The 18,823-nt window shown below is 66.1% G+C and overlaps 3 protein-coding genes and 1 long non-coding RNA gene across 6 annotated transcripts in view; 2 read left to right on the top strand and 2 right to left on the bottom strand.

Annotated features, from left to right (window-relative positions):
• EPHX3 (epoxide hydrolase 3) overlaps window positions 1-73 on the top strand; it is a 3,127-nt gene extending 3,054 nt beyond the window's left edge. The window contains 1 exon segment of the mRNA XM_058292543.2: window positions 11-73. Within this exon segment, the coding sequence (XP_058148526.1) occupies window positions 11-73 (63 nt within the window).
• RASAL3 (RAS protein activator like 3) lies at window positions 21-7,403 on the bottom strand. Of its 2 annotated transcripts, XM_058292550.2 has the most exons (11): window positions 7,349-7,403; window positions 6,868-7,208; window positions 5,166-5,296; window positions 4,964-5,042; window positions 4,792-4,853; window positions 4,423-4,481; window positions 3,790-3,916; window positions 3,583-3,681; window positions 2,665-3,201; window positions 803-947; window positions 21-603 (listed from the first exon to the last, which is right to left on the bottom strand). In XM_058292550.2, exons 2-11 carry the CDS (start codon window positions 7,193-7,195, stop codon window positions 455-457), a joined length of 1,716 nt encoding a protein of 571 aa, XP_058148533.1. In that variant the 5' UTR covers window positions 7,196-7,208; window positions 7,349-7,403; the 3' UTR covers window positions 21-454. The 2 variants fall into 2 exon arrangements, with proteins under 2 accessions (XP_058148533.1, XP_058148531.1); XM_058292548.2 differs by having other exon boundaries at window positions 6,868-7,384.
• Window positions 4,987-9,258, top strand: LOC131277526 (uncharacterized). Of its 2 annotated transcripts, XR_009184686.2 has the most exons (3): window positions 4,987-5,586; window positions 6,338-6,597; window positions 6,793-9,258. It is a non-coding gene; the product is annotated as an uncharacterized lncRNA (long non-coding RNA). The 2 variants fall into 2 exon arrangements; XR_009184685.2 differs by lacking the exon at window positions 4,987-5,586 and having other exon boundaries at window positions 5,615-6,597.
• A 1,856-nt stretch (window positions 9,259-11,114) lies between these two features.
• PGLYRP2 (peptidoglycan recognition protein 2) lies at window positions 11,115-17,836 on the bottom strand. Its single transcript, XM_058292547.2, has 5 exons — window positions 17,686-17,836; window positions 15,133-16,053; window positions 14,318-14,528; window positions 12,348-12,645; window positions 11,115-11,675 (listed from the first exon to the last, which is right to left on the bottom strand). The coding sequence occupies exons 1-5, from the start codon at window positions 17,741-17,743 to the stop codon at window positions 11,589-11,591; spliced, it is 1,575 nt and encodes a 524-aa protein (XP_058148530.1). The 5' UTR covers window positions 17,744-17,836; the 3' UTR covers window positions 11,115-11,588.
• Window positions 17,837-18,823: the final 987 nt, after the last annotated feature.

Below are 18,823 nucleotides of genomic sequence, written 5' to 3'. Positions count from 1 at the left end.
ATGTCTGTAGTGGGATGTGTTGGGGCTACAGACTCATGTAGAGTCAGAAGTCTGGGATCCACACCCCAGGTGACGTGAGATTAGAGATTCAGGTTGACTTGGGGTCAGAGGTCAAGGGACTGGAGTTCTAGGCTTTGTGACCAACTGGCATGGAATTTGAGGGTACGGGGTCACTTCAGGCCAGGAGTCACGGGACTAGGGGTATGGCATCTTCTGGCATCAGACATCATATAGGATGGAGGTGCCGGTTAACCGGGGGCCAGGGGGCATGCCAGATTTAGCAAATAAAAATTCAGGGCTCCCAGTGAAACTTGCATTTCTAACAACGAATTGTTTTTTTAGCATGTCCCTGTTATCGCATCAAATTGAACTGGGCATCGGGTATTTTATCAGGCAGCCCCGATCAGGGGTCAGGGCTGGCCCAGCGGCAGGGTGGGGTGGGGGACCCTGCTTCTCACTCGTAGGAGTGGACAATGTTCTGGAAGACATCCTCACAGCTCGCTCGCAGTCTGGCCTGGTGCTGGGGCAGCTCCGCGGCTGGACACTTGCTGGGGTCCACCTCGCAGTCCTCCGTGCAGGCGCAGAGACACCGCACGACCTGCCCTGCAGCCCAGCACAGCCAGACAGGGGCCGGGGCCCATGACCACCCACACCCGCCTCCCCCAGCCCACCACTTGTCACCTCAAGGAGTCCCCAGTGCCTTCCCCCCAGGATCCCAGCTCCCACTACCAGAATCCAGGTTACCCAGGGACCCCTAGGGCTCCCCCCAGGGCAGGTCTGGGACGCCTGTCTCCCAACTCACCCAGGGTCTCCTGGAGGTAATCCTGTGCCACCAGCTTCATGTACTCGTCGATGGCCTTGGTGGCCAGCGTGTTTTCCCTGAAGAGCAGCGCCTCGCGGCCCCCACAGCGCGCCAACTCCGCCGTTCCCAGGTCCGTTACTAGGGCCTGGCGGGGCGGGGAAGGATGGCAGTCACCATTGCACGGGGCGCAGACTGAACCAGGGGGACTTCCGGCCCTCGGCCCTCCCCTGACAACTGGGACTCCTGCAGGACTGGCCCTCACTGCTGGGGCTTTTAGCTGGGGCTCAACCCCCTCCCTAGCCCCCCCCCCAGCTGACACTTCAGCCTTTCAGAGCTGTGGCTCGGCCCAGGCCCCGCCCCTCGAGGGGATGTTTAGGTCACTTCCCTCGCAGCTGCCCCCGCCCCTCAAGGTCCTGCTGAGGTCCCGCCCTTCACAGCTGGCGCTCAGGACCCTCCCCTCGAGGTGACCTCAAGCCCCTCCCCTCGCAGCTGCCCCGCCCCTGGAGGTGTTGCTCAGGCCCCGCCCCTCGCAGCTGCCCTGCCCTGGAGGTGCTGCTCAGGCCCACCCCTCGCAGCTGCCCCACCCCTTGCAGCTGTCCCGCCTTGGAGGTGCTGCTCAGGCCCCGCCCCTGGAGGTGCTGCTCAGGCCCCGCCCCTCGCACCTGCCCCGCCCTGGAGGTACTGCTCAGGCCCCACCTCTCGCACCTGCCCCGCCCTGGAGGTACTGCTCAGGCCCCGCCCCTCGCACCTGACCTGCCCTGGAGGTGCTGCTCAGGCCCGCCCCTCGAAGCTGCCCCACCCCTTGCAGCTGTCCCGCCTTGGAGGTGCTGCTCAGGCCCCGCCCCTGGAGGTGCCGCTCAGGTCCCGCCTCCCGCAGCTGCCCCGCCCCTGGAGGTACTGCTCAGGCCCCGCCCCTCGCACCTGCCCCGCCCTGGAGGTACTGCTCAGGCCTGCCCCTCGCACCTGACCTGCCCTGGAGGTGCTGCTCAGGCCCCGCCCCTCACACCTGCCCTGCCCCTGGAGGTGCTGCTCGGGCCCCGCCTCTCGCACCTGCCCTGCCCCTGGAGGTGCCGCTCAGGTCCCGCCTCCCGCAGCTGCCCCGCCCCTGGAGGTGCCGCTCAGGTCCCGCCTCCCGCAGCTGCCCCGCCCCTGGAGGTGCTGCTCAGGCCCCACCTCTCGCACCTGCCCCGCCCTGGAGGTACTGCTCAGGCCCCGCCCCTCGCACCTGACCTGCCCTGGAGGTGCCGCTCAGGTCCCGCCTCCCGCAGCTGCCCTGCCCCTGGAGGTGCCGCTCAGGCCCCGCCCCTCACACCTGCCCCGCCCCTGGAGGTGCCGCTCAGGTCCCGCCTCTCGCACCTGCCCCGCCCTGGAGGTGCCGCTCAGGTCCCGCCTCTCGCACCTGCCCTGCCCCTGGAGGTGCTGCTCGGGCCCCGCCTCTCGCACCTGCCCCGCCCCTGGAGGTGCTGCTCGGGCCCCGCCCCTCACACCTGCCCCGCCCTGGAGGTGCCGCTCAGGCCCCGCCCCTCACACCTGCCCTGCCCCTGGAGGTGCTGCTCGGGCCCCGCCTCTCGCACCTGCCCCGCCCCTGGAGGTGCTGCTCGGGCCCCGCGTCTCGCACCTGCCCCGCCCCTGGAGGTGCCGCTCAGGCCCCGCCCCTCACACCTGCCCTGCCCCTGGAGGTGCTGCTCGGGCCCCGCCTCTCGCACCTGCCCCGCCCCTGGAGGTGCCGCTCAGGCCCCGCCCCTCGCACCTGCCCCGCCCCTGGAGGTGCCGCTCAGGCCCCGCCCCTCGCAGCGGCCCCGCCCCCACACTCGGAGCCCCCGGGCCCCGGCCCCCCCGCGCGCGCCGTCGCCGCGCCTCACCTGCGCGCGGCCCGTGGCCCGCAGCACGCGCACCATGGCGGCCGCCAGCTCCTCCTTGGCCTGCGCGGGCAGCGCGGGCTCGAGCGCGCCGCAGAGGCGCGCGTAGTGGAAGGTGAGGAACTCGGCCAGCTCCTTGTAGCGCTCGGACGGCAGCACCCGCAGGCGCCGCGCCCGCGCCCGCGCCCGCAGCGCCGCGCCCGCCGGCGCCCCGCGCAGCGGGAACCAGCGCTCCAGGCCGGCGGCGGGCCCGCGGGGCGCGCCCAGCTCCTCCAGCGCCAGCGCCACGCGGCCCAGCGCCGCGGCCCCCGCGCCCCGCAGCCGCAGCGACAGGCGCCGGGCGGGCGGCAGCGCCTCGAAGTGGAAGCGCTCGGCCCAGAAGAGCTGGCCCGGGCCGGCCCGCGGCGCCGTGCGCGCCAGGAGCGCGCCGTCCAGCCACAGCTCGGCGCGCACGCCCGGCGCCGCCGCCGCCGCCCGGGGCAGCCCCTTGGCCTCGTGCACCCACACGCTCAGCCACGTCTCCTCGCGCTCGGCGTTGTCCTGGGGACGGCATGGGGGCAGGGCGTTGGGGGTGCCATCGGCGCAGCCCGGAACCCCGTGCGCCCTGGCCTCGGCGAGGTCGCCGGGCCTCCGGGGGAAGAGGGTGGGGCCACGGGGGTCCCCAGGGGGCCAAGCCGATAGCCCTCCAGCTTTTCTGGGGCCTCCCTGAGAGCTGGGGCACGGGGACTGCCCGGGCGGTGGTCTTTGGGTGAATGGGGCTGGGGGTGAACCGGAGGGGGCTGGGAGGTTGGTCCGCGGAGGGGGTGGCAAAAGAAGTGGGCGGGGCAGGCTGGTCTCAGGGGCGTGGCTAGGGCGCAGGCGGGGTAGGCAGAACGCGGAAGGGGCACCCCCCGCCCGGGTTGGCTCGTGCGCGACCCTCACCTGGCAGGGCTGGAAGTGGCGGCGAAGGTCCTCGATCCAGCGGTCTCTCTCCGCGGCCGAGCGGCAGGAGAAGCAGCGGCTCCCGCCGGCCCACGTCACCTGTTGGGGCGGGGGAACCCCCCGGGGTGGGGGCAGGATTACGCCCGGGGTCGAGAGCCACAGGGTCGGGGGTGGGGCCAGGTGTGCAGGGGGGTCGCCCGCGCTGACCTGGAAGCAGTGAGGCTCCCCGAGCAGGCTGGGGTGCAGCGGCCAGACCCGCACGTCCCGCTCGGCGCCCAGGTCCAGCTCGGAGAGTGTGGCCAGCGATTCCCGCGAGCCCAGAGCACTGGGGGGGCTGGGGAGGGGGCAAGTAAGGTCATTGTCCCCTTCCCCCCCCCCCCCAAGCCGGAAGGGTGAAGAGAGGGCAGATGCTGCCCCTCCCCTGCCTCCAGTCCTCCAGATTCTCAGGATATGAGTCCTGGCGGAGACCGCCTTAAAGCTCCGGAGTTTAGCCCTAGTCGCCTCTTGGCCTCATCGCCTCACGCTCAGATTCCTGGCTTTTTGAGCTCCAGGCACACACTGGTCTTTCCTCTGTCGCTTGAACCCCTGGGCCTTTGCACTGGCTTGTCCGCTCTACCCAGAACGCTTTTCCCGCCCCTCTTGTCCGCCTTGGTTAACTTCCACTCATCCTTCAAATCTCAGCTCGACGGTCACTTCTCCAGGGAAGTCCTCCCTGAGCGTCCCAGCGTGGGGACTTGGCTTTCGCTCCTGTTTCAGAGCCCTCGGGTCAGGCTCTGCCCCGCCCCTCGGCGGGCTCTCAGCAGGGGGTTTTTGGGGTAGGGAAGCACCCTAGACGCTTACCCATCCCGTGGGGCATCTGATCTGGCCTTTTTCTTCTCCTTCAGCCTCTTGAGCAGCCCCTGTGGAGAGGGGCATGTCAGCTGGGCAGAACCCTGGGCTCCCTCCTTCCCTCAGGGGTCTCGGTAGGATCTGCTGGTCTGGGAGGACCACAAGCTCGGGCTGCATTAGCAGGAATAAGAGCAACCCACAGCTCCCATTTCTGAAGAGCCTCCTAGATGTTTCCTCACATTCTCCACTGCCTTCTCATAAAGGACCCTAAGGCGGGGAGGGGGGGCTCTCATTAGCCACGTGACCTGCCCAAGGTCACAGGGTGCCCTCTCAGCTCTCAACTGTCTCTCCTGTCTGCTCCACCATCCCCGGCTGCCTCACCCGAACGTTGTGGACCTGGTTGGGGCCAGCCACCTCTGCTTCGGTCCTTCCAGGGGTCCGGTCTGCAGGGGGTCAGGGGCGGGGGTGGGGGGTGGGGATTGACATCATCTTAGCCTCTGCCCCTCTCCAGGCACTCCCCAGGTCCCCAGCCCTCCCCACCCCTGCAGCTCACCTGGGTCCCTCAGGTTCCCCACAGCTACCTGGATACTGCCCTCGGAGCTGGCGCTCCCTACCCGGGGCCGGCGAGGACCCTGCTCCCCGCAGGGCCGCAGGCGGGCAGACAGAGGGAGGGACAGACAGCTTTCCATTAGCCTCCCTCCACCCGCCACTGTCCCCTTCCTCCTCCTCTTTCCTGGCCACGGGCCCCGCCTCACCTCCTCATCACCTCCGAGCAGCACCAGCCTCCCATCCAGCAAGGTGAAGCCTCCGATGTCCCAGACGGGAACATCAGGTGCGGGGGCTTCGGGGATCTGCGGGGCGGGGGGCTCTGGTTCCGGCTCCGGGGCTGGGCAGAGGAGGAGGAGGCACTGGGCAAACCGGGAGCCCCTTCCTGTCCCTCACACCACCCTCTTGGGTCTTGACCCACCAACCACAGGTAATGGACACTGCCCACCTACTCTGTGCCCACTTGCTTTCTCTCAGCAAATCCTCCACCAGCTCTCCAAAGGAAGGGCCGTTCTAACCCTCATTTACCGAGGCCCAGAGAGGTTGAGCGACTTGCCCAGAGTCACACAGCTCGTACGTGGTTGATCCCGGCTTCAGAGGCAAGCGTCTCTCTCTTAACCAGGACAGTGGGTAGGTCCGAGAGGTGAAAACATAAAAGCCGCCTGGGTCCCTTGCATAAATAACTAATCTAAGGCAGGAAGTGTTCAAAGTCATGAGAAAGGAGCAGAAAAGTCCAGGGAGGGTGAGATGATGGCACGAGGGGTCAGGGGAGGACTCCCGCAGGGCATGAGGTTGTGCCGCGTCTTGAGCAGCAGGCTGGATTCTGACAAGCGGAGGTGGATGGGAAGGTGGCAGGAACAGTTTGAACAAAGGTTGGGAGGTGGCCAGGAAAATAAAAGGGCGGGCAAGGAGGGGCTCAGAAGCTGGAGGGGAGGGTCCGGGGGAGGAGGATGCTGGGGAAGTCAGCTGGAGGAGCTGGGGTTTTAATCCTGGGGGGCAATGGGGAGCCATGGAAGGTGTGGGAACAGGTGAGGAGCAGGTCTACTCTGCAGGTGGTCCTGCTTGCTAGAGCGTGCGCTCTCTCTCTCTGGGTCCTACAGAGGGCGCTACCTGGTAGCCTGGAGGAGGCAAATGGAAATTTGAACGGTGAAGATTAAATTAAAGGGCTGTCTTGCCTCTTGTTTTACTACCAAGGGGCAGTAAAATGCTAAATCCTACTTGTTAACTGATGACTTAAAAAATGCTGGCCCAGGGCTTGTGCTACATTCATGAGTGCTAAGCCAAATGATATGCCAACACCCTCTTCAATCTCTCTGGGTGACACTAAGCACTTTTTGTCATTGTCTTGTCTATTCTCTGACACCCTGTCTACACCGTGCAGGACGCTTCCTCTTTCTAGTACACACTCAAATCAGGGCCTGGCTCACAGGAGATGCTCAACAAACTTCTGCAGGAGTGAAGGAATGCCCACGAATGAATGAAACAACACACCCCTCCAGGTGGAGATCATTAATCCCATTTAACTGATGGGTAAACTGAGGCTCAAGGAGGGCAGGAAGCAGCTGTGATGGGAATCCGGGCAGGATAGACGAGTCATCGGATAGACGCGTCGGGGCCGAGTGCCATTTGTCATCTCGACAGGTCTGTGGTCGGTCTTACTCCCTGTCCCTTCCCCTGCCCGGGACCTCAGCTCACAGCCTCCTGGCCATTCCCCAGAGCCCCCTCCCCCCTTTGCTCCCCCAGGCCCGGCTTCAGGGGAAAGAGGGAAGAGGGCAGCCGGGCCCCAGCCACTTCCTGTCAAGCTTTCACACTCCCCACAACTTCCTGTGCCTGTAGGCTGATGCTCCGGAGGCAGACAAGACCTGAGCATCCGGCCTCCCAGCCCGAGCTTGGGGCGGGCCAGCCGCGTACCTGGGGCCTCCCGCTCCGGCTCCGGCTCCGGCTCCAGCAGTGGACTCTTCTGTCTCCCCCAGAGGCTTCTGGAGAGCCGGAGGCGGTTGGTCCGCGGCTCCTTGGCGGGGGCAGAGAGGACCCGCCGGAACAGCGAGCGTGGAGCCTGCTGGCTGCTGCCCGTGCATTCCGGGTGGCTCATGGCCCTTCCCCAGCCCGCAAAGCGGCTCCAGCGGAACCCGCCAGCCCCCTTCTCTCCGCCACCCCCTATGTGCCAGCGGTAGGAGTTCAGCGAGGAGGGGGCTGCGGGCTGGGGCTGGGAGGTCTGGCTCGGCAACGGTGGGTCCATGACGAGGGCTCTCCTGGGGAACGAGAGGGCGGCAGTTCTACCTGGAGTCTGCCCATGTGCCGCCCTCATCTCGGCCCCCTCCCCGCTCAGCTCTGCCTCCTGGGGCACCCCTCGGGGGACGCGTGAATCCCCTCCCCGCAAATTCTCCCTTACCTGGATTTCCTGGCCAGCCCCGGAATCAGCAGCGTCTGCACCCTGCCTCGCTTCCTCTGACTGAACCCCAATCCACGTGACCCCGTCTGACCCACCCCACAGCCAGTTGGGAGGGCATAGTGGGTGCAGGATGTGGAGGAGAGAGGACGTGGCAGAGCACGCTGCTGGCCAGAAGCACCCAGAACCCCTCCCTGACCAGCACACGTCCCTGCCGAGCCTCAGTTTCCTCCTCTGTAAAGCGAGCACGTGCTGACTGAAAGCTGGTGAGGATATAGATGCTGAAACTTTCATTTACAGCCGGGTGGCGTGTGGACTGCTTTACCACATCAGAAGACTGGTAGGCATGATCTACTAAAATTGCACATGCACCTCTCACAGGGTCCAGCAATTCCATTGCTGGGTATACACCCAACAGAAATGCCTTCTAGCACCCGTGTAATGGCTCCAACCTGGAAACAACCCAAGTATCTATGAGCAGTGGAATGGAAACACTGTGGTCTTTCCATGGTAGTAGAATACTATATAGCAATGAAAAGGAACGGAGCTACTGAATGATTGAACTTGGATGAATCACAAACACAATGCTGGGGGGGGGGGGGGCGGGCGGAGAAGGCCAGACAATGAAAACTACAAACTGTGTGGTTCCATTCATATAAAGTTCAAAAGCATTACCTCCTGAGAGCCTCCTTGTTGCTCAACTGTGGCCTCTCTCTAAGCCAAACTCAGCATATAAATGCACTCCCTTCTCCCGGTCGTGGGACATGACTACCGGGAATGACCTTCCCTGGCACTGATAGATTATTATCAAGTGCCAACTAGCAGTGCATCTGGAGAAAGACTTGACCAAAAGGGGAAATGGTAAATACAAATGCGTTCTTATGGCTAAGAGACTTCAAAGTGAGTTGGGAGGTCGTTCCAGAGGTTACACTTAGGCAAGTTTCAGCAGTATCTCATTGACTGCCATAGTAAACGGTGCCTCAAATAGTGGGGCTCCTGAGGGCTCTAGAGACATCTAGAAACTATAAGCAGGGCAGACAGCTCAGGAATGTGGCATCCTGTGAGTGGGCCTTACTTTGGAATTTATGCTCCCCAGTATAACAGAGTTGGACTCCTTTATAAGCTCTCTACACACGGCTCTTCTGCCCCTTTTATTTGAACTCATAATTAGCACTATACTTGATAAATACATGTCGCAGAGACTTAAATCTTTGGTCCGTCCATGTATCAGTTGTGCCCTGACTTTCAGCAAAGTTGCAACATCTACTCTCCAGTTCATCAGATTCATCCAGGACAACTAACGAGGAGATGATAACGGACAATGCCCATCCCAAGGAACAGAGAGTCTGCAGCTGCAAGCAAGAGAGTTCCACCCATCTGCCCCATGGGATCCAAGGCCCCTCTCAATTAGAGGCAGAGTGGGCATCACCATCCCCAAACCCTCAAGACTGGGGCATGAACCATGGACTAAAGTAGACCTCTTATTCTACTGTGGACTTACTATTATTCTCGCACTAAGAACCCTTATCCTTGATGTAAAGGCAGGGGTCACCACAGGTTCTGCGGGACGGGAGAGGGAAGAAGAGGTATACTATGGGGGCATTTTCAGGACACTGGAGTTGTCCTGCCTGACACTGCAGTGATGGATACAGGCCATTGTTTATTTTATCATAATCTACAAAACTGTGCAGGACAGTGTGTGAACCGTAATGTAAACTGCCGACCCTGGGTAGTGGCAATGCTTCGCTATGTGTTCACCAACTGTTACAAATGTGCCACACTAATGAAGAATGTTGCTATGGGAAAGTGTGGGAGGGGGAGGGAGTGGGGCATATGGAAATCCCCTATATATTTTTATGTAACACTTATGTAATCTAAAGCTTCTTTAAAAAGAAAATAAACAAAAACAAAAGCAGACAAAACTACAGATGAGAGGTCAGGAGGGGCTAGCGATTAGGGAGGAAGCAGGAGGGGGCATCTTTGGGAACTGGTTACATTCTATTTCTCCCCCCGCCCCCCCATCGAGGTGAAATACACAAATTTAAATTGTTCTATTTCCTGAGCTGGGGGCAGGTTACATGGGTGTGTTTTGTTGTGGAAGTTCAGTGAGCTGTCTACTTGCGCACTCTTCTATGTCTCCGTTATACCTCGAGGGCTGTTTACTTGAAGAAAGAAGGGGGCAAACGCCGTTCTGAGAAGTAAATGAGTCAGCGTAAGGGCAAGCAGAATTCTGGCCCCGCGGCCGGGCAGGTGTGGGCTCGAGTGCCAGCTGGCCGCTTTCTTGCTCTGACCCGACGCATGTCACTTCCTCTCCCTGAGCCTCGGTTTCCTTATTTATGCAGCAGGAGACAAAATCAGTTTCGAAAGGGTCACAAGGCGATCCTCGGTTTATTCCACAAATCCTTTCTGAGCCTGATCTGTGCCGGGTACCTCCCCATCCGGCAAGAATGGGTTTCCTGAATGTAAACCCAACTGGAGAGGAGTACTTGGAAGGAAACTGCTGGTGTAGCGGTTGGGACAGAAGTGATGCATTTTTTGGGCTGGGAAAATCAGGGAGGGCTTTCCTGAGGAGGTGACATTTGCCACCTGAAGCCCGAGAAACAGCCGGCCCCGGGAAAAGTGTTCCAGGTGGAGGGGGCATTTTGTGCAAAGGCAGGGATTGATCAGAGTACGTGGGGTGGGGGAAAGGGCGGGGCCAGCCTCATGGGGTGGAGGGGGCGCCTCGCTCAAAAGGGTCCAGACTTGGTTTAAGGCTCTGCCGTCGCCGTCGTGAGATTCTTCATTTTGGGGCCAGTAGCCCCGCATTTGCATCTTGCGCTGGGCACTGTGCGTTCCATGGCATGGCCTTGTGCTGGAGCAGGCTGCGTGCGAGCAGGTGTGCACACCTTAGAAGCACCTGCTGCCCCCTACCCCATCCAGGCTTGGGCACGCACCTTAGAAGCGCCCACTGCCCTCTACGCCATTCAGGCACAGGCGTGCACCTTCCAAGGACCCACCACAGCTTAGAAGCACCCACTGCTCTCTACCCCACCCAGGCACCTTAGAAGCGCCCACTGCCCTCTACCCCACCCAGGCACCTTAGAAGCGCCCACTGCCCTCTACGCCATTCAGGCACAGGCGTGCACCTTCCAAGGACCCACCACAGCTTAGAAGCACCCACTGCTCTCTACCCCACCCAGGCACCTTAGAAGCACCCACTGCCCTCTACGCCATTCAGGCACAGGCGTGCACCTTCCAAGGACCCACCACAGCTTAGAAGCACCCACTGCTCTCTACCGCACCCAGGCACCTTAGAAGCACCCACGGCCCCCTACCCCATCCAGGCCACGCACTGCGCATGCTCAGAGTTCTGCTCTGGCCCCCCATTCTGTCCTGCTTCGCCGCACACTAGCCCCACACCCGACTCCCAGAAAGGGCGTTTTTGCCTTGGTCTGGCAGCGAGAGTCCCAGCTGCCCAGTAACAAGCAGCCCCCAAGTGCCAGCCAATTAACAGCTGCCTGAGAACGGCCCTCAACCAGGGACTGATGGGCGCTGGTGGCGCCCTCCCCAGCCCCTCTCCTTAGGGTGGGATGAGTCTGAGGGGTGTGTTTGACGCCATCTCCCGTAGGTCCCCAGGGGAGACAGAACTCCCGTGGCCCATGGTGGGAACTTGTCTTCCAGGTCTCACACCCTCTTTCACCAACTGCTGTTTCCCAGAATCACCTCCTAATCAACTACACGCCCCGGAATTCTTTTTTTTTATGTTCTCTTCCCAATTGTGATGATGATGATTATTATTTGGTTTTATTTATTTATTTCTTAAATGTTACATTCAAAAAATATGAGGTCCCCATATACCCTCCCTCACTCTACTCCTCCCACATCAACAACCTCTTTCATCATCGTGGCACATTCGTTGCATTTGGTGAATATATATTGGAGCACTGCTGCACCACGTGGTTACATTGTAGTTTACACTCTCCCCCAGTCCACCCAGTGGGCCATGGCAGGACATACATTGTCCAGCATCTGTCCCTGCTGTACCACCCAGGACAACTCCAAGTCCTGAAAATGCCCCCACGTCACATTTCTGCTTCCCTCTCCCTGCCCTCAGCAGGCACCGTGGCCACTGTCTCCACATCCGTGCTACAATTTCTTCCGTTACTAATCACAGTAGTTCCACAGCGGAATTCTCGGGTTAGGCTCTGCTTCTGGGGGAACCCGGGGATGGCACGCGCCCCCAAGCCTTCCTTTGGTGGTCTCTTTATTGGAGGTCTGGGGCGGGCGGGACTGGGGGTGGCTCCCTCCTGGCTCTCCGGGAAGCCGTCCTGACGTCTCTGGCCTTCACATTCTTGAAAAGACAATGGAGCGTGTGAGGCTCGGGCGGGGGGTGGGGGGAGGCCCTGGCTGGGGGTGGGTGGGTGTGGATGGTATGGGGGCCCAAGGTGAAGCCGGGAGGGCGACCCAGCCTGCAGGGCCGGGACGGACAGATCGATAGCTTCGTGGGACAGAGTGACCGCGTGCAGGTAGCAGGCGGCTGTGCAGACTGGGCCCGGGGGTGCTTGGAGAGGGGCTGGGTGCCGGGGGCAGGGTGAGGGCCTCAGGCTGAAGCTGTGCCGCCTGGGCCCGGCAGAAGAGTCGTCAGCGGGGCCCCGCAAGAGCCCAGGGGCTGCGAGCATCTGGGACTGTAAAGGGTTCCCGGCAGACAGGGGTGGGGCAGGCACAGGGGCTCTCAGGGGCTCCGCTGGTGTGGTGGGGACAGACGCCTGTGGGTACGCGGCAGGGGGCAGGCCGAGGTGGGGTGCGCTGGGATGACATTGCAGGGGCGGAAGGACTTGGGTAAAGGTCACCCAGTCCGAGGCCGTGCGCGCAGAGGGGCTGCCGGCAGCGGTCAAGTCCGGGCCCTGGTTTTGGGCCGGGCCAGGGCAAGTTGCCGGCAGAGTGACCCTCGGCTGGGGCCAGGGCCGCCGGGGGGGCTCCGCGCGCAGGGGTCGGGGGCCCCCGAGGGCGCGCGGGGGCTCACCGCGGCGAAGCGCGGCCAGGTGCGCAGCTGCCGGAAGAGCGCGTCGCCGGGGCAGGCGGTGGGCACGAGCTGGCGGTGGCCGAGCAGCGCGTAGTCGGGCCGCAGCAGGCGGGCGCGCAGCGCGCAGCGCGGGAGCTCGTCGCGCAGGGCGCGCAGCGCCGCCTCGGGGGGCAGCTCCGCCGTGTAGTTGCCCACCACGGCCACGCCGAAGCCGCGCGAGTTGTGGCCGCGCGTGTGCGCGCCCACCCAGTGCCAGCCGCGGCCCTCGTACACGTAGCCGTCGGAGCCCACCACGAAGCTGCGGGGGCAGCGCGCCGTCGGCACCTGCCGCGTGCGGGGCGCGCCGCCCCTGGACCCCCGCGCCCCCAATTCCCCCCAACTGGCTCGCAGGGGCCGGGCCGCCCCCAGCCCCGCCCAGGAGCAGCCCCTTTCTCCCCGACTCCGCCCCCAAGGCTGGCCACGCCCTCTTCCCGCCCACCCTCCCCTGGAATCAGGTTCAGGTTCAGAGGCCGCCTGGGTCTTCCCCGCTCTCCCGGGCTCCACCTCCTCCCCAGTTCCCTCCCCCAAGCTTGCAGGCCCACAGGCCCCGCCCCTCGGCCAGGCCCCGCCCCATCCCGCCCCAGGCCCCGCCCAGCCCCATCACACCGGCCCCGCCCCGAGGCCCCGCCCCGAGGTCCCGCCCCGCCCAGCCCCATCACACCGGCCCCGCCCCGAGGCCCCGCCCAGCCCCATCACACCGGCCCCGCCCCGAGGCCCCGCCCCGAGGTCCCGCCCCGCCCAGCCCCATCACACCGGCCCCGCCCCGAGGCCCCGCCCCAGACCCCGCCCAGCCCCATCACACCAGCCCCACCCCCCGAGACCCCGCCCCTCGTCCAGGCCCCGCCCCATCCCGCCCCAGGCCCCGCCCATCCCCATCGCACCGGTCCCGCCCCCCGAGACCCCGCCCCTCGTCCAGGCCCCGCCCATCCCGCCCCGAGGCCCTGCCCAGCCCATCACACCGGTCCCGCCCTGAGGCCCCGCCCCGAGGTCCCGCCCCGCCCAGCCCCATCACACCGGCCCCGCCCCGAGGCCCCGCCCCATCCCGCCCCAGACCCTGCTCAGCCCCATCACACTGGCCCCGCCCAGAGACCCCGCCCCATCCCACCCCAGGACCCGCCCAGCCCCATCACAAGGCCCCGCCCCCTGAGGGCCCACCCCTCGTCCAGGCCCCGTCCTTTGTAAAGCCCCGCCCCAGGCCCCGCCCAGCCCCATCACACAGGTCCCGCCCCGAGACCCCGCCCCTCGGCCAGGCCCCACTCATCACGCCCCAAGGCCCCGCCCAGCCCCGTCACACCGGCCCCGCCCCTGAGACACGGCCCCTGGTCCAGGCTCCGCCCCATCCCACCCGGGCCCCCGAGACCCCGCCCCTCGCCCAACCTTCCCAGGCCCCGCCCCATCCCCACCCGGCCCCGCCCTGCCCCATCACACCGGCCCGGCCCCCCGAGGCCCCGCCCCTCGTCCAGGCCCCGACCCATGCCTGCCCCACCCCTCGCCCGGCCCCAAGACCCCTGCCAAGCCCCGCCCCTCTTCAAGGTCCCGCCCCATCCAACCCGGCCTCTGCCCCTGAGACCCCGCCCATCCCCCCCAGACTCCCCAGGCCCCGCCCTTCGTCCAGGCCCCACTCAGAACCCGCCCCACACAGAGCCCTGCCCCGCTCCAGGCCCCGCCCCACATGGCCCCGCCCCTCCCCAGGCCGCTCCCCTCGCCCAGGCCCCGCCCCATCCCGCCCGGCCCCGCCCCTCCCCAGGCCCCGCCCCATCCGCCCGGCCTGCCCCGCCCAAGTCCCGCCCCTCATCCAGGCCCCACCCCGTCCCGCCCGGCCCCGCCCCCTGCCCAGGCCCCGCCCCGCCCCAGGCCCCGCCCCTCATCCAGGCCCCGCCCCGCCCCAGGCCCCGCCCCCCCAGGCCCCGCCCCGGCCGCCCGCCGCTCGCCTGTAGCCGAGGTCGTCCCAGCCCTGCGTGTCCTGGTGGTAGCGCTGCATGGCCCGCATGTCGGCGGCGCAGCGCGCGAACTCCCTGCAGGGCGGCGCGGGCACGTACGTGTGATGCACGAACAGGAAGCCGAGCGGCAGCCGCAGCGGGGTCGGCCGGCCCCGGTACGGCCTCGCCCCCCAGCGACAGCGCGGGTGGATGGCCGGGCAGCCTGCGGGGAAGCGGGGTGCAGGGCCGGGGTGGCCGCGCGCTCTCCAGCCCCTCTCACCCCACCCTGGCCCCCCCGGGATAGACGTGCCCCTGACTCCCAGCACTTTCAGGATAAAATCCAGGCATTTTCGCTCGGCCTTCAAGGCCCTGTACAAACCAGGGCCCCGTGCTCCCAGCCCTGCCCTGAGCCCCGGGCCTGGCCCTAGCCCCCATTTAGTGAACCCCATTTGCACGCCCTGCTTTCCCTACTTCATCTTATTAAGACGTTCAACAAATCCAGAGGTACTGACAATTTACCCCTATTTCACTGAAGTAGCTGAGGGTCAGAGCAGTGAAGCAACTCTAAGTGCCACAGGGAGTAACTGACTGAACTTCCACGAGAACCCAGGTCCCAAGCTGGCTCTTCGCCACCGTGCTTCCACTCTGCCTGTGCTGAGCCCATCCCTGGAACGCCCTCTTCCTCACTTTTGTGTTTGTGTGTGCCTGGGAAGAACTCCTATTCATCCTTCAAAACCCAACTCCGGCGCCCAGCTCCCCGATGCCCCTAAGCCCTTGCAGCTGGGCTATCTGGGAGTGGCGGGGTCCTGAGCGGGGGTCCTGCTCACCCAGGAAGGCCTCGGTGAACTCCTCGGCGGCCTGGCCGGCCACCTGGGCCAGCCGCTCCTGGCTGGCGCCCCGCAGCTGCGGGTGCGCCGGCTCCAGCCTCTGCAGCAGCGCGAGGGTGGCCCACACTTGCCGGGCCAGGGCGGGGGCCGAGGTCAGGGCGGCCCCTCTCTGCCGTCGGAAGTTGCTGCGCAGGCCCGGCGCCCCGGCCACGCCGGCCCCGTAGTACTGGCTCAGCAGGCGGCTGACGGGCGGCCGGGGCTCGGGGCCGCGGCCCACGTGGTCCCCCAGCAGGACCCCGTCCAGCGCGCCGTTGAGGAAGGCCGTGGTGAGGGCCGCCTCGGCGTCCAGCAGGGTGAAGTTCCGGGGCGCCGAGAGCTGGTCCCAGCAGCCCTCGCTGCCCAGGCCCGGCGGGGCCCGGGGGCTCTGCAGGAAGGCCAGGCCCAGGCCTCTGGCCAGGGCGACCGCCAGGAGGCTGTCCACGCTGCCCGGGGCCGTGGCTTCGGCCTCTGCGTCGGGGGGGGCGGCTCCGGCGTCCGCAGGGGGGGCCGTGCTCTCCCAGGGCAGGGCGACCACGGGGCGCCCCCGCAGCCCCGCCTCCAGCCCGGCCAGCAGGGGCTCCACGGCCACGGTCGAGCCGTCGGGGGCCAGCACCACCCCGTATTCCCGCCCGGCCCGCACGTCGTGCTGGGCCACCTCCGCGGCCAGGGCCCGCAGCTCCGGGCTCAGGGGCTGGGGGTCCGGCTCGGGGGCCTTGGGGCTCTGCCCCCCCAGCAGGAAGGCGCGGAGGGGGTCGTGGGGCGCCGCGTCCAGGGCTGGCAGCGGCCACGCGGGGGAAGCGAGGCCGGCCTGGGTCGCCGGCGCCCGCTGCTCCAGCTCAGCCAGGGCCTGGATGAGGGAGTCCATCAGCAGAGGCAGGGAGGCTGCGGGAGGGGGGGGTGTCAGCCCGGAGACCCGCCCCCCTCCTCCAAGACCCCCCCTCCCAAACCTCATTTCCCCAGCTCTGCCCTCCCATTCCATGCCCTCCCAGGGCCAGGCCCCAATTCCACACCCTCTCAATGCCCCAGCCCCCCAATTCCACACCCTCTCCATGCCCCAGCCCCGCAATTCCACACCCTCTCAGGGCCCCAGCCCCCCAATTCCACACCCTCTCCATGCCCCAGCCCCCCAATTCCACACCCTCTCCATGCCCCAGCCCCGCAATTCCACACCCTCTCCATGCTCCAGCCCCCCAATTCCACACCCTCTCCATGCCCCAGCCCCGCAATTCCACACCCTCTCCATGCCCCAGCCCCCCAATTCCACACCCTCTCCATGCCCCAGCCCCCTAATTCCACACCCTCTCCATGCCCCCAGTCCCCCAATTTCACACCTTCTCAATTCACCCAGCCCCCCAATTCCACACCCTCTCCATGCCCAGCCCCCCAATTCCACACCCTCTCAATTCACCCAGCCCCCCAATTCCACACCCTCTCAATGTCCCAGCCCCCCAATTCCACACCCTCTCAGTGCCCCAGCCCCCCAATTCCACACCCTCTCAGTGCCCCAGCCCCCCAATTCCACACCCTCTTCATGTCCCAGCCCCCGAAATTCACACCCTCTCCATGCCCAGCCCCCCAATTCAGCCCCTCTCCATGCCCCAGCCCCCCGTCCCTAGCACCCGACACTGGTGACCCCAGACGCCCTCCCCGTGCAGATGAGGAAACTGAGGCCCGCAGAGCCCGGCCTTCACGCCCCACCGGGCCCTGGCGAGGGAGCCGGGCCACGCGGGGACCCCGGGGAGGCCACGCAGGGCGCGAGCAGGAGAGGGCCGGCCCGCGCTGGCGCTGCTCCTTCTGCCACGAGCAGGGTGGACTCGGGGGGTGGGCGGAGGAGAGAGGAGGGGCGGTGTGGAGGGCGGCCGAAGCCAGGCGGGGGCGGGCGCCCAGCTCCGCTGGGACAGGCGGGTCGCTTGGTGACGGGCTGGATTTGGGGGGTCCGAGAGGGAGAGGTGTCCCAAAGGACAGCCAGGGGGAGGAGCGGGCCGGGCCCTCCCCTCGCTGGGGGGACGTGGGCGGCTGAACCTGGGGAGCTGGCGGGCAGGGGCGCCTTGTTGACTCATGGCTCATGTTTCCTAAACCAGCGCCAGCCCCGGTGCTAGGCGATTTACGTAGCTGATTCCATCTTCACAACAGAGAGGTTCAGTTACCTGCCAAGGTCACACAGCCAGGAGGAGGCCTTCTAACCCCGCAGGTCACTGCCTAGAGCCTCCGAGTCCCTGCCTACACCCCTCCCTGCGATTCTTCCATGCATTTCTTCTCCCTGCCTCAGACTCCCTTTGCTGCTTCTCCACCAGGCAAAACTCTCCTTCTTCCGTGCCCTCCTCCTCCAGGAAGTCCTCCCAGCTCCGCTGCCCCCGGCCGCAGCCCTGAGTCTCGGACTGGAGGTTCCTTGAGAGCCGGGCCCAGGGATGGGGGCTCCCCCCGGGGTCTCCTGCCCCGGGGCAGGGCCCAGAGTGGGCAGCGGTCTGTTTCGGCCGACCCCAGAGTCCCCAGGCCCCCGCCCGCTGGCCTCACCTGTCCCTGGCCACAGCAGGAACCCGAGCAGGATCCAAGGGACACGCTGGGCCACCATCGTGCGGTCCCGGCGTGCGGCGGGGGCTGCTGCGGGCAGGACACTGGGCAGCGGCGCCGGTCGCCTGCGGTCAAAGTCCAGCGGCCGAGGGCACCCTGCGCCTTGCGGGCCTGCGGGGGGGCAGGGCGCACAGAGCGCCCCGGCTGGAGGTCAGCTGCCCGCCCCCCTGTCCTGTCCCTCCCAGGCTGACCGCAGCGGTCCCCCGGCCGGGAGCCCAGGTGGCCCCGACGCCAGCAGCCCATTCCCAGGCGGGGCAGGCTGAGGCCAGCCGGGGCCACCCCTGCGCGGCTCCACGGTGACGGCCAGCGCAGGGGACTCAGGGCCCTGCCCCGACTGGCAGGACCAGCCGCGCTGGCGGGCGGCGGGGCGAGGCCCCGGGCGGGGAGCGCCTCCTGCTTCTCTGGGCCCACCCTGCGGGCGTGGGCCAGGCTGGGGAGCAGGGACCCGGTGCTGAGTCCTCGGGGCTGGAGGGACCCCTCCGTTTCAGGCCCTGTCCCCAGACCCACAGAGGCCGGCCGAGGGGCGCTCGGGGCCCCGCGTCGCCCCAGCACCCCGCCTCTGGGCTCCCCTGGGGTCCTCCTCTCCCGGGTGCTGCGCCCAGTGCCCGCAGGTGGGTGCCCGCCTTTATCCCCAGCGCTGGGCTCGGGGCGGGGCGGCTGGGGCTGAGCCAGCCTGGACCTCCCACCCCGAAACCGGCGCAGGGAATTCCCGGGGCACCCACCGGGCCGAGGATTCAGCGCGGCCAGGGCCCCGGGGCGGGCCTGGGAGTCCCCGGGGGAGCCTCTCCTGGGGCCCTGCTCCCGCCCCGGGGGATCCGGGCAGGGCCCAGGGTAAGGGGGGGCCTCGGGGAGTGGGGGGCCGCGGGAGGGAGAGGATGGGGCCGGCAGAGGAGCCTCCCCGCCCGAGTTTCCGAGGATTTGGAGGCAGGCGGGGCCCTGGGGTGAGGAGAGCGAGGCACTCGTCTCGGGCGAAATCTAAGGTGGCGCCGAAAATCTCAGCCGTGAGCATAAAGTGACATATTTTTCTGGTTTTAAAAAATAACTTATGGAAGCATATCACTCATACATGAGCGAACATGAA

Source organism: Dasypus novemcinctus, unplaced genomic scaffold (genome assembly GCF_030445035.2).
Source record: "Dasypus novemcinctus isolate mDasNov1 unplaced genomic scaffold, mDasNov1.1.hap2 scaffold_124, whole genome shotgun sequence".
In the NCBI taxonomy this organism is placed as follows: domain Eukaryota; kingdom Metazoa; phylum Chordata; class Mammalia; order Cingulata; family Dasypodidae; genus Dasypus; species Dasypus novemcinctus.
This window is presented reverse-complemented; position numbering and strand designations above follow the sequence as displayed.

What these genes read in the sequence shown, in the direction of transcription:
- PGLYRP2 (XM_058292547.2), bottom strand. Translation starts at nt 17,743, where the DNA reads ATGGTGGCCCAGCGTGTCCCTTGGATCCTGCTCGGGTTCCTGCTGTGG. An exon ending in TGGGACGACCTCGGCTACAG is followed by an intron (nt 12,646 to 14,317) that starts GCGAGCGGCGGG and finishes CTGCCCCCGCAG; the next exon opens with CTTCGTGGTGGGCTCCGACG. An exon ending in CCTGGCCGCGCTTCGCCGCG is followed by an intron (nt 11,676 to 12,347) that starts GTGAGCCCCCGC and finishes TGTCTTTTCAAG; the next exon opens with AATGTGAAGGCCAGAGACGT.
- RASAL3 (XM_058292548.2), bottom strand. Translation starts at nt 7,264, where the DNA reads ATGAGGGCGGCACATGGGCAGACTCCAGGTAGAACTGCCGCCCTCTCG. An exon ending in ACCAGGTCCACAACGTTCGG is followed by an intron (nt 4,482 to 4,791) that starts GTGAGGCAGCCG and finishes CCCTCTCCACAG; the next exon opens with GGGCTGCTCAAGAGGCTGAA. An exon ending in GGGCCACGGGCCGCGCGCAG is followed by an intron (nt 948 to 2,664) that starts GTGAGGCGCGGC and finishes CCGCCCCGCCAG; the next exon opens with GCCCTAGTAACGGACCTGGG.